The sequence below is a fragment of the Rhipicephalus microplus genome, chromosome 8 (assembly GCF_043290135.1).
Source record: "Rhipicephalus microplus isolate Deutch F79 chromosome 8, USDA_Rmic, whole genome shotgun sequence".
In the NCBI taxonomy this organism is placed as follows: Eukaryota; Metazoa; Arthropoda; class Arachnida; order Ixodida; family Ixodidae; genus Rhipicephalus; species Rhipicephalus microplus.
This window is the reverse complement of record NC_134707.1, coordinates 118,411,503-118,424,746: the sequence shown is the minus strand read 5'-3', so window position 1 is coordinate 118,424,746 and position 13,244 is coordinate 118,411,503. Positions and strand designations below refer to the sequence as shown.

General features: G+C 47.7%; 1 protein-coding gene and 1 long non-coding RNA gene across 2 annotated transcripts in view; one reads left to right on the top strand and one right to left on the bottom strand.

The window, feature by feature from the left end:
• The window catches only part of LOC119165906 (uncharacterized), a 139,557-nt gene extending 137,176 nt beyond the window's left edge, over positions 1-2,381 (top strand). Inside the window, exon 5 of the mRNA XM_075872507.1 lies at positions 599-2,381. Coding sequence (XP_075728622.1) covers positions 599-2,251 — 1,653 coding nt within the window. The 3' untranslated portion in view covers positions 2,252-2,381. The remainder of the gene's footprint in view (positions 1-598) is intronic.
• LOC142769347 (uncharacterized) overlaps positions 1-13,244 on the bottom strand; it is a 77,680-nt gene that overhangs the window by 18,097 nt on the left and 46,339 nt on the right. The window lies entirely within an intron of this gene.

Genomic DNA, 13,244 nt, shown 5'->3' with positions numbered 1-13,244 from the left:
AGCAGTGTAGCATTGAACTATTGTTGGGCCGTTGCAACTGAACAGAGGCACAGTTCACATTGTAGATAGTATGGGCAGTCTTTCTCCTTGTTCATTAGGTGAGCTATCCTTCGTGAAGTGAAGTGTTTGCATAAGTGTTTTAACAGCGACAGTTTTTTGGTTGCGGCATTTCATGTCTGGGGACGACTGTAGATTGAAGTAGGATTTACCCAATTCGTGTGGGTAAATCCGACTACAGTTATGTGCCACTCCTTTCACCACTCCTATTACTCTCTACTCCTGCTAATCAACATTATGCCCACTACTGCTCCCACCAGTCCCACTGCTCTCTGCTCCCACAACTCGCCACCACGGCCACTGCTGTCTCGGCCACTCGTTCTACTTCAGTCACCCACTTCATACCACGTCATTCCCACTTCATTCAACCCCACTGCACGCCACCTCCTTTTTGTTTAGAAGTTCATCACGCAAGGTGACTAGCCCACTTCCATCATTCAGTGGCTGTGCCTTCTCAAGAGAAGTATGTTTAGCATTTAGGGAAACGGATATAATTGCTGTGACCAAGGAAGTGCCTGACGACCTTTTCTGATTTGTGCAGCTCTTCCGGCACGGCGTCGACACTGGACACTCCGTCTGCTTCGTGGAAGGCACATTAGACCATGATAACGCATCTGTTGTCCACTCGAGCTTGGAGCAGGGATGTGGCATGGCTCGTATCACCAGCTCAAGCACAAGCGGGCTGCAGTGCGTGTGTCCGTGCGGTACATGTGCACCACGTGAGGGGTTCCCCGAGTGCAAGTCAAGACAAAAGGTCGACGAAGAACTGTGCCTGGCCTTCAACACTTTCATTGCATGTGGTAAATTGGAGAAGAGTCTAAAGGCTGATGGCAAGGTCTCTTTGTGTCACATTGCGTCCTGTCTATCATCTCAGGGCATCAAAGGTCATGTTATTGAACTGACCAATTTTCGTGAAGGCTTTTATTTTGCTGCATGCACCCTGATGAAAGAATTACATCTATGGCTTTGCAGACTGTCTTGGGGCACGGAGAACATCAAGCCGATAGTGGAAGCTTCTCGTGTCTTGAACTACTTGCTTAGCTGCATAGCCCTCGCCAGCAGTTTCTGCTTCCTATGTGTAGTCTCTGACATTGAAAAACTTGCCACGATCACTGGTTGGGTTCGCGACTTGTCTGCAGACGGTGACATTGAGAGTAATCCCGGACCTGTGAGCTTCCCAACAACATATGAAGAAATGTCTGGGCCTACATTTTTTGACTGGGCCCAAGACAAGGAGGGGCAAGGTACAGACATGCTCTCTGGTGCCAGGGCCTTTGTCAGCAACCATGCGTGTGCTGATGTGAATACTGCCATCATCAACAACGTTTTATGGCACTCTGGTCGGCTTGGTGAAGTGAAACATCTTAGGCTGGGTACTTGGACAACTCTTTTGTATCCCACCAGTGTTCATGGCCAACAGCAACTCCTCTCTGCCGCAGACATCAGGCGTGAGGACAGTCGCGGTAAACACGTTGACTCTGTTCCTTTCGAAGATCTCCATTCCTTAGTCAATCCCACTACATCATTGCAAGGTGGTGCATTCCGAGCTAAAGCAGAGCCGTGCAAAGGCTCTTGCCTCTTTGGCGTAGGCTCTGCACAGCCAAATAGCCAAGCTCGATCTCAACCAGTTGCGAAAGATGCAGATGCTGCAGGCCGGCAAAGGCAGCTTTCGCACCCGTCTCCTCCTTCCGCCCCTGATGTAGTTGTGGCTGCAGTTGGACACACCGGGATTGTCCTGAGTTCATCCGTGGCCATGGGGAAAGGTGTGGCTTTTCCTCTGTCTGGTGTGGGTCATTATCCATTTCTTCGTCGGCAGGGCACTACGGCCATTGTCATCGGCAAAGGTGTGCCAAACAGTGGTGCACTGACTGGATTGGTATATGCCTACCGCATCCCCATCACTGTAACACATAAAGGTGAAGAAGGCTCAGGGGTGGTCCGATTGGGTGGCGATATAGTACCTGAAGAAGATGCAGTGGCACTGCGAGCCTTGCGTACCGAAAACAGTCCTACGCAAATGCTGGCTAATGGTTCAAGAGTGTCACTTGTTGGAGAGTGGCTTCCTCTGAAGGGCAATGGCACGCATACTATTTCCCACATTCGGCGGTGGGGCCCTCCCTGCTTTGTGTACAGGCCCGAAATTGCGGGCCCTGGAGGCACCACTCTCCACTCTCACCTGCGCTGTAATGACTGAAGAAGAGCGAGACCAATTGAAACACACAGTGATTACTCGCGACACTGACATCACAAAGTTGAGGCTGTTAATGAGTAGGCCCTATCCCACCACTTGTGAGGCGAGTGCTTTCAAGCTGGGGCTGATGCTGGCATGGGCCAACTATGGGGTACGGGACGCAGCCCGCTTTAACATCTTGACTGGTCAATCCCAAGTGCATGAGCCTGAAGTGTTCATCAAGGAAGACTCAACAATTACGCGCCTCTTCAACAGCTCCGGTGTGCCTCACGAGGATTGTGGGGGCCTGATTCAGCCAGCCTTCCCATTCTTTAATGGCTGGAAGCGTGGGCGCCTCGCTTTCTTCGCCTATGAGTGGTGTGTTCCCAGAGGTGAGGGCTTCTTGATCTTGCCATCATGCTTCGAACAAGGGGGTGGTTTTGATGAGGCAGTAGTCTACCTGTTGAGCCTGCTTCCTTGGCCCTGGGGCAACATGAGCATCGTGCTGGAAACTGGGGTGAAGGGTGACCCCACTCCACGCAAGCAGATGTATACATGGTATGGTGCCACTACTATTGTGCCTGGAGCACTGTGCATAAATGTTGTTCTGAACCAGTGTTGCATTGTAGACAGGGAGTATGGCGAACCTCCTCTGGCACAGTATCCGACTATGGGCCCCACTGCTGTGGAATTCTGGCCTCCGTTTTCTCCCATTCCCGTCAACTTTGAGGCTGGCCAGGACCATTTTGTGCCGGCGTCTGCCTTTGCTGCATCTTGGGCGCTGGGATATGACGTCGGTACCATCAGCAGTGTACTTGCCAAGATCGAAGTGCACGGTTTATTCGACAACGTGGGCCGTTGGGTGCTTGAGGCTCCCTTGTTTGCCATGAGTCACGCAGGGATTATGGCAACCGAAAAAGTGCAAATGCTCGACACTCCAGCTGAGGAAGGTCACGGGAAATCGCTGCTCCCGACTATCCCAACCAACATGGATGACGCTGATGATGTGCCCTTGTTGTACAGATGTTGGGCTGCACCCGGCTACCGCATAGGCCACATTCCAAAGAATGCAGTGTGCGCGGATGTCCTCCTTCCCCCTGACGGACAAATCACACTGCCTTACATTCCCACCCTCAGTGCAGTGAACTCTGGACTCTGGCGCTTTGACAGCCCATTTGCCAGCACTGCCATCAGCGTGGATGACCCCCTGCTTGCCGCCATCCAGTTTGTCGCTAGTGAGCAACTATTCGTTGGCTGGCACATTTTTCACTCTGCCTTAGGTATCGCCACAGACAGTATGCAGTTTATATTTTCGGGGCAAGGGATAGGTGGAGGAGAAGACAAATACTTTAGGGGACTGTTTGGGTATGGGTGTGGAGAAACGCCGGGCTTGAGCAACTTGGTCCAGCGTGCTGTCACCAAGATAGTCAATGGCCCTGTTCTCACCACTGTCACAGGCGTGCCTCTTCCATTCAGACTCTTTCCACAGCGAAACTGGGAATCACAAGTGCTGGACTTTACCAATGCCGTCCGCATTACTAAAGCATGCCCAACACCGATGACTGACATTGTGGTATTCAAATACTCAACCGACGTGCCGAAGGAGTTCCTGCCTTTTCTTGTGAGCGATGCCACCCTCGGCAACAAGGACACCTTTGATGCAGAGCTACAAGAACTCCCCCTCTTCCATGGACTCCCCGACTACGGCTGCATAGGGCCGTTCCTCTATGAGGGGGGTGGACCGGACTGCAGGAGAGTTCGAAAGGATGATGTGGTGGAAGTGTCAGCCCGGTCTCTGTGGCAGAACAGGCTGATGCACAGCCAGTCAATGTACGAGCTGCGTGACTATGTTACTGGAAACCCCGTGGCAGGGGCTCCCGTCGCAGGTGAGGCACCGATAGAGATCCCCCGGGGCCACGATGAATGGGCAGATTGTTCGTTTGACTTTGGCACCAAGATGACGCCCTACCCATTTTTCTCAACAGTCTGGAGTGGGTGGATGGACTCTGCCACACATCATGTGCTTGCACTACAGCAAAATGCAGAACAGTCTGCGTGGCACAGATTGCTGGCTAGTGGTGTGGGCAGCAAGGCCTCGGGAGTTCGGTTTCTTTTCTGAAGAGCCCCGTAATAACGTTGCTATTCTGTGGTCACCTGCAAAGTGGGGCTCTGTACTAGCACTGTGCATGTCTGAAACAGAAGAGAAAACACACTGAGAGAAGGAAACAAAAAAGAAACTATGTCGTGTTCGTGGTATGTGAGTGTGAAAGTTTTGGTTTTGGTGTCACTCCTTGCCAGCTTTTTAGCTTTCCCTCCTGCGCACCTACTGTAGAAGCAAGAAGAGAAAAGAAGCGTGTGGTTTGTGCAATAGCTTTTTTTTTTTCTATATTTGATAGACATCAAACTTTTCGTAGCAGCTGACTCGTGAGACAAGAGAATTCAGTATGAAAGTTGCATTGTGATAATATGTCAAGATGTTACCGGATCTTTTAAGGTGGTATGTGCTTGTAATACTTAATCGACCTGACAGGTTACTTTGCACGGAATAAATGGTGGCAAGTGATACACTGTTTAGTTCTTTTGAGCAGCCTCCCATGGTATGGAAGGAATGTAGTGTGTACTTGTTGGGATTTGTCCCTATGCAGTGATTAAAGGAACAGTCGCTGAATAATGCTTATGTTCATCATCTCCCTGCTTTTAGGTCTGTATCGCATCCACATTACGTTCCTGTTGAGTCTGTAATTTCTGGAATAAATGTTTTTCATAATAAGGAATGGACTTTTGATTTTTTGTCCGAGGAACGCTTGTGCAAAGCAGTTCACGGAGATTCTGTTCACTGGTGCAGCATCGACTCTCTCTTTTCTTATTTGGGAGCTGCATTAACAGTAGCAACGGCTGAGAAGTTGTTTGTGGCTTAATGGGGGCAAAAATTGGAACACGGTGAAGTGTCGTTGGGGGGAAGGGGAAATGGTCATTAAAAGAAGAAAAAAATTAAGGCAACTTTGCCCTAGTGGTGCCGAGCCTGAAGGGATTGATTTAATTGATTGATGGATTGACTGATTGATGTGTGGGGTTTAACGTTCCAAAACCACCATATGATTATGATAGACACCGTAGTGGAGGGCTCTAGAAATTTCGACCACCTGAGGTTCTTTAACGTGCGCACAAATCTGAGCACACGGGCCTACAGCATTTTTGCCTCCATCAAAAATGCAGCCGCCGCTGCTGGAATTCGATCCCGCGACCTGCGGCTCAGCAGCTGATACTTTAGCCACTAGACCACCGCGGTGGGGCGAGCCTGAAGGGACTGCAGATTTTAGCAGCCTTCATTGTTTCTTCTTGGTTTCCTTTTTTTTTATTTCCCTCTTGGTCTTTTATTTCAGTTTTCTCTGTTTTTTTATTTCTATTTTTCTCTCTATTTTTAGCCTTCTTTTCACTATTTCTTGTTTTGGGTGATTTAGTGGCTAAAGTACTCGGCTGCTGATTTTCATATGTGGTTTGCGTTGTTGTGTTTGTGTAGCCATAGTAGTAATTTCTGCACTTTACATCATGATCAAGACGCCCAAAGAATGAGCGGAAGAAGATCACTCTGGCGAAGAATAACAAAGATCTAAGCCGGTTGGTGCGCATTCATTCTGAAAGAGGCAGAGAATGCAAACATGGACACAAGATGGAAGTCTGGACAGCACAAACACCTCCGAACAACTGAAGATGCGCACAATGGCAAAAAAGAAGGAAGGCTCAAAAACTTGCACACAATCTGCACATGCCCATGCAATGTGCAAACCTATCAATCAGACACGCATGTTGGTCTACGTGAAAGATAACTGTTGAGGCATTCGACTTCATCTTTGTGCAAGTTAATGGACAGCTCACGCATGTGTTATTGATATTATCAATATGCGATGCTTCAATAATCGGGTGCCTTCATTTTTATGCCGGCACAAAACTGCGCATTCATTGAACTTTTTTAAATTTTGGTGTGTGTTTCCACCAAAATATACAAAAATTAGGGGGTGAGCGTCCGGTTAGTGATCTCTTATGTTCTAATAATCTCCTATATTCTGGAGGCTCACCTTCTAATCTGCAATTTTTTGAAGGAGGATATTTCACGTATGAGGGTGAAGTAGATCTTACAAGCGCTGGACCTGCAAACAGAACTTTGGCTCCTGCTTTCTACTTTACATTCTTGTGTGGCCATCTTTCTTTTTCAATTTTTTTTTAGTAAGGTGGTCTAGTTCTTTAATTTACTTTAGCTGAAGGGTGAAGAAGGTTAACTCTTGTGTTTCATTTGAATTGGAAAGCTATTACTTGATGCGCTAGCCTAGCAGCTGCTTAGCACTAGGAGATGCCCGCTATCACATGTCATAACAGCCATAGCTCAAGGGGGCAGACATGAAGAAAATACTCTTGTATTTTAATTTAGGTGTGTAGAGGCAAACCGGCAGTGTACCACAGAGGCATACTTTATCGTAATGGTCACTCTACATAAATGGGCTGATCCCAGGGTGGGATGTAATTGTCCCCCTAATGCCCTAGAAATGTACAGCCAATTAGAAGCAAGTCTTCTGGTGTGTCAGTGAATGCTGGTTGTAGCCCAGAGACAGTGTTAAAGACCGTAATTGAGAGACACTTCACGCACACACGCACTTTGCCTTCTACGTTGCTATAAATCTCGGGTGGTTGTATGTCTAGGGTGGTCTGCGAACAAACTGGGGTAAAGGAAAGCACAGTTGAAATCAAGGAGAAATGGACATGGGCCAGGAAAGTAGCGTGCAGGCACGATAACCACTGGTCATTAAGGGTAGCTGACTGAATACTAAGAGAAGGCAAGGATGAGAGAGAGACAGTAAACTTGAGGGACAGTTGAAATTGAAAAGTTAGCAGGTATAGTGAGGCAGCATAAAGCACAGGACAGGGTCGGCGCATTTGCAGCCCACGATTTTATTCTATTTATGTTGCAGTTGTATGGGACCAGGGATCAGCGTGACAGCAGGTGCGTGCATCAGGCAGCTAGTGCTGCTGCGTTTATTCAGTCCGTCACATTTATAATACACTCTGGGCAACGCCCCTTTGATCAACACGCGATAGCATCAAGATCGGGCGAAGCCCCTTGAGCTTATTGTGCGTAGCGCACGAGTTAGGCGCGATACGATACATCCTTTTTTCTCAGGAAAACAAAGAAACTGTGCAGTTATTTACATATGCTGAAAACACGATAGCTTGAGGTGGCACTTCGTAACAAATGAAGAACATTTGGAAACAAAGGGAGAGTTCAAGCAATTTGTTCAAAGTCTTGGTCATATTCTAGTCGTCGTGGTGGTGGTCTTTGCGTTCTCAGCGACCTTCTGGGTGCTGGCGTTGGACTACTCTGTGTGCCCGCAGTAGTTGGGTCATTGCTTGACACTGTGTCTTCGATGTGCCGTGCAGCTGTCGAGGTGCTTGGCTGTACGTTGCTCCCGTTGGGAACAGAGTCCTGCTGGAAGGATTCTCCAGTCGGTTTGCAAGTGCTTGCGGTTGCGCCGGAGGCAGCGCCCTTCCTGTGTGATTACGTGGTACGACCTTGGATAAGTTGACGGCTTCAGAACCCGTGCTTTGATGGCCCACGAGCCGCTCTGGACTCGCACAACGTCGCCTTCATGGAGTGGGGCTAGTGGCTGTGTGGACGGTCGAGACTGACGATGCTTGACGACTCGGTGGGAAGGGCCACACTGGTAGTCGGGTAGCTGCGTCCGCAGCCGGCGGCCCTGGAGGATCTCTGCAGGTGTCAGTCCACATTCCAAGGTTTCACGCTGATCCCTGATCCCACTTCTGATACCATGTATGGGACCAGGGATCAGCATGACAGCAGGTGCGTGCGTCAGGCAGCTAGTGCTGCTCCGTTTATTCAGTCCGTCACATTTATAATACACTCTGGGCAACGCCCCTTTGATCAACACACGATAGCATCAAGATCGGGTGAAGCCCCTTGAGCTTATCGTGCGTAGCGCACGGGTTAGGCGTGATACGATACAGCAATAAAACATGACTGATGGCAGGTAATGAAGTATTTAATTGTATGCTAATGATGACTGACAGTAAATTTCGCTAATTAACACTGTGGCCTTTTTCTTGGAATGTAATACTGAGTGCTTTCAAATTATCTTAAGTGAATTTTATGCATTCGCAGATAGTGCATCGTAATCGCATGTGAAGATATAAATCCTGAACTTATGTTGCATAAGCAGTGTAAAAGGCTGTAATTTTTGTCATCCTGTGACTTCATTTTCAGTGCAAGCACGACGCCAAACTCTCTTGTTTAGTTAGCCTTAGACCTGCTCTGCACCCCTCCCTGATAAAGTCCTCCACCACCGCATGTGATGTTAGCTTATACGTGAAATAGCCGGAGGCCGACGGTTCGTCAATCATAATGTAGTTAGAGTTTTTTTTGCCACTTAACAGACCATGGCTCTAGGCAATTCTTCAGTAACTTCCACAATGCTTGAGTTTTCCGACATAGCACGTGCATTTCATTAAGTTAAAGCGATGCTGCTGAGTGTGGGGCTGATCAAAATGGTGATACAGACAATGCCGCCTCGTTTCGGTTGACTTCAGAAGCTGTTGCGCTCTTTTGCAGTCCACATTTGTAGCACTTCGTACTCGGTGCACCCCAAAGGTTGTCTTGATTCATCGGGTTGCAGCCAAATGCCATAGCGGCAAATGAGTGGGTTGTCATATGCGGGCGAGGGCGGGCACAGTTGGCACGCTTGTTTGCGGTGGCAGTACGCTACACGTCTTTCACTTCGAGGCTCAACAAATGTCCGCAAGGGTGTGCACTGGTTACAGTGCTCACTTGCTTACCCAAAGGTAGCTAGTTCAATCTCGACCGTCCTCGTCTGATTTTGGTGGAGGCAAAAATGCTAGAGGTCAACGTACTTTGTAATGGCAGGGCTCAACGAAGTACATCTTATTGTCGAAATTTGCAGACCCCTCTACTCATCATCATCATCATCAGCCTGACTACGTCCACTGCAGGACAAAGGCCTCTCCCATGTTCCGCCAGTTAACTCGGTCCTGTGCTTGCTGCTGCCAATTTATACCCGCAAACTTCTTAATCTCATCTGCCCACCTAACCTTCTTTCTGTCTCCCCCTAACCCGTTTGCCTTCTCTGGGAATCCAGTTAGTTACCCTTAACGACCAGCGGTTATCCTGTCTACGCGCTACATGCCCGGCCCATGTCCATTTCTTCAGCAGCAGCAGCAGTTTCGTTTAACAGATTTTCGTTTACTGAGAGTCTACTGTATACATATCCGGGACATGACGGGGATGGCAAAAATCCCGGAAGAGTGTTCACATAATTGCTATTTCAATAAAAGTAATAAATAATTAGGTTTTAGGTAATGTAACTTAATTTTGATATGCAGTTTTGTTTTTTGAATATGTATGATATGTTTTTTGTATAGGCAATGTAACAGCATAATGGCCCTATGCTGCAGTGACGTTACCTTTGCAGCCAGTCTACATTGTGTGAAATAGATATCTTTGTTTTGAAGACATGAACATTTAAGAAATGTTTAAGTTGTGTCAAGCTGAACTTGATTAGTGTAATATTTGTTTATATATTCTCGATGCTGTATTATTCACAGTCTAACTGTTGCTTATCTAACCTGCATAATAGAGTTGCTTATGTGCTACTTCATAATTATGGAGTGTGCTTCAACTATTGATCGTTGTCTCGGAACTCGACTCTGTAAACTTGGTGCTTTAGGTTAGCATGCGAGCAACTGCCATCTTGTGTAAAGGTCACATGCTAAGCGACACTCTTTGGCAAAAAGTGTTCCACACTCATCACCTTGGCAGTGAATGCGCTGACTGGCACTCTCATGGACTCACATTCAGAAATTCAGCTCAATTGGTAGAGCATTGAACATGTAATTTGATGGTTGGGGGTTTGTATGCCACCAACACAAAAGAATATTTTTCTTTCACTTCTGTTCACTTCAGTGTTCGTCACTATTACTGCTCCACAGCTAAAGTCAGCAGTTAATGGCCCCTATGCTTGCTCTGGCCTAACTGTCTGATGGTTGCATCTACGGAAATGAACGATGCCCTCAAAAGAATTGCCTGTCTTTCGCTTGAATAGAGGGTATTTTCGTCTCTGTACATATGGAACATCTGTAAAATTTGAAGACTTCGTTCATAGATAAACCGGGTTTTAAGAACAAATACGCCTAGAGAGATCGAGCAATGCGTCTCAAGACACTCGATGCTGCCGTTTATTCTAGCCAAAAAACCCAAAGTGCCACATGGCATCACTTATTTTCCTCCTCTGCTAGTGTATGCTATGTTCACTGTTTTTAACATTATCCGCGTGAGCTGTTAGCGTAAATGGATAAGATGAAGCTAGCCATAGTGTTCTGTATCATTTCGAAGATACTGTTGCGCACATTTTGCATGCGTCGAATTACCTCGTTTACTGTTTTCAGGATTGGGCCACCTCGACTCCTAGAAAGGAGACGCCTGTGGCACCTGATCCTCCGCCAAGTCAGCCTAGTCGTGTCCTTTCATCACCTTGGGATGAACAAACATGCAGCCAGGAAGCCGTTGCTGCGTCTTTGTCACCTTCCAGCCCAAATAACGAAGTAAGATTGTCTATAGTCAATTGTATCTGTTCAGGCTTTTTTTTTTAACAGTGAAACTCTTTCAGCTAGCTGCAGTTTGTGCGACCAATCAGGAAACTATCGTCACCTTAGTTTATCAGAAACCTTGAATTACCAGAACTTGAGGTATTGAGTCCACTGTACATATTAGACACCTGTGATAACCCTTCAAGGCTTCAACATGCTGGAATAATAATAATAATAATAATAATGCAAGGGGGTTTATTAGCGATGCCAGGTAATAGGCAGACAGCCGGTACAGAAACAAATGCTCGGGCAGTCCAGTGTCTACAGCTCGTGCTCCCGCTCGCGCTTCGCACTCAGCGATGGTCCCACTAGTCATTGCCTTGCGAATTCCCCACTACAATAATAATAATAATAATATGTGATGTAATGCCTTAAGATTTAGTCGTGTACTAGTTATCTCCTCAAGAGAGCGTGTCACCCACTCAGGTCGGCACTGTTTTGCCAGGTAGGAGTAGGTGGCACATGAATGGTAATTCTTGAGGAAGTCTTATAGGGACCTATGTGTAGCTTCCGTCGCACAGGAGAGCCCGAGTCGCCAGAGAGCACCTTGGCGCTGACAGCCAACAGCCCTTGCGCACAGTAGCAGCTCAGTATATTCTGCCGCAGTGCTTCAATATCACTGCGCCACAAGAGCAACTGTTCAGGGGTTATGACTTCACGATGACATTGGGAATCGTCCATTGACCCAAGTCCAGGGTGGTGCGTGTGCACTTGTGTCGTTCACATGCACCTGAAAGGGAATCACAGCAGGGTTACCTGTTGTTAGTGTCATGTTCTGCACTTGGTAATCATGAGTGTTCTCTATCCAGTCAAGATGCAGAGGGGGGGGGGGGGGGGGGGGTTGCTGCCTTTGCAGGTGGCATCAGGTCACAGGAGTGCTAGCTTCCAAGTCCTTTTCTTGCACTCACAAACATTTGTGTGACCTGATGCCACCTTGGAACCTCCCTATCCTCATTGCAGCTTTACTCAGTTAGATTGAGTGTCTGATTGGTGTTTTCATGAGGCAGGTGCAACCACATTCCACTGAGAGTCTGAATAGTACTTTCATGGACTTGGCCCTGGATAGGGCTCCTGAGCCCAGTTTACAGTGTAAATGGTATTTGTAGCTTTACTTTTTGTTCATTAGGAAAGCCATGACTGTGCGTCCAAGTGTTTTCATAAGTGTTTCTACGAAGAAGCTGTTTTTGGCGGAGGCTTTCAGGTCCAAGGGCCATTATAAATTGTAGTGCGATTATCACGGAGAGTGGGCAAATCTCACTACGGATATGTTCTCATTTCCTCACCACTCCCTCTACTCACTACTACCACAACTGACGGCCGCTACTCTTCCAACCAGGCCCACTACTCACTACTTCCAAAACTCACTACTATACCCACTACTGCTTCTGCCACACCTCCTACTTTAGTCGCCCACTTCATTCAACCACACTGCAAGCACGTGCCCTGCTTATTGTTCAAGAGTTCATCATGTGAGGCAGTTAGGCCAGTTGAATAATTCAGAGGCACCACAGCCCTTTAAAAAAAAAGCATGTTTGTTTAGCATGTATGGGGCTATGTAGCTTTATGTGGCTAACGAAGCACCTGACGACCCTTTCTGATCCTGCGCAGCTCTTCTGGCATTATACCGGCTCCGGGCACATCATCTGCTTCGCGGAGGGCACATTGGACAATTAAAGCAGCTGTTGTTCATTGGAACTCGGAGCAGAGATGTAGCATGGCTCGTATCACCAGCTCAAGCACAACTGGGTTGTAGTGCGTGTGTCCGTGCAGTACATGTGCGTCACATGGGGGGGTTCCCGGAGTGCAGTTCTAGACAGACAGTGGACGAAGGACTGTGCCTGACCTGCAACATTGCCATTGCACCTGCTGAAATGAAAGAGGCTCGAAAGGCTGATGGCAAGGCCTCTTTGTGTCACACAGCATCCTGTCTATTATTTTGAGACGTCGAAAGTCATAACATGGTACTGACCAATTTTTGTGAAAACTTTTCACCTATTGTGTTCACCCTAATGAAAGAATTTCATTCATGGCTTCACATACTGACTTGGGGCATGGAGCACAGCAATCAGGCTATGGAAACTTCCTGTGTCTTGAACTATGTGTCTTGGCTGCATTGCCCTTGCCTGAATCTTCAGGTTCAGATGCGTAGTCTCGGACTTGAAGAAACTTACTGGGCCCGCAGGGTGTGTTCGTAACTTGTGTGTCGATGGGGACGTCGAGAACAACCCTGGGCCTCTGAGCAGCCCGAGAACATTTCAAGAAATGTCTGGTCTTCCATTCCCTGACTGGGTTCGAGATAAAAAAGGGCAGGGCACAGACATGCTTTCCGGTGCCAGGGACGATGTTAGTG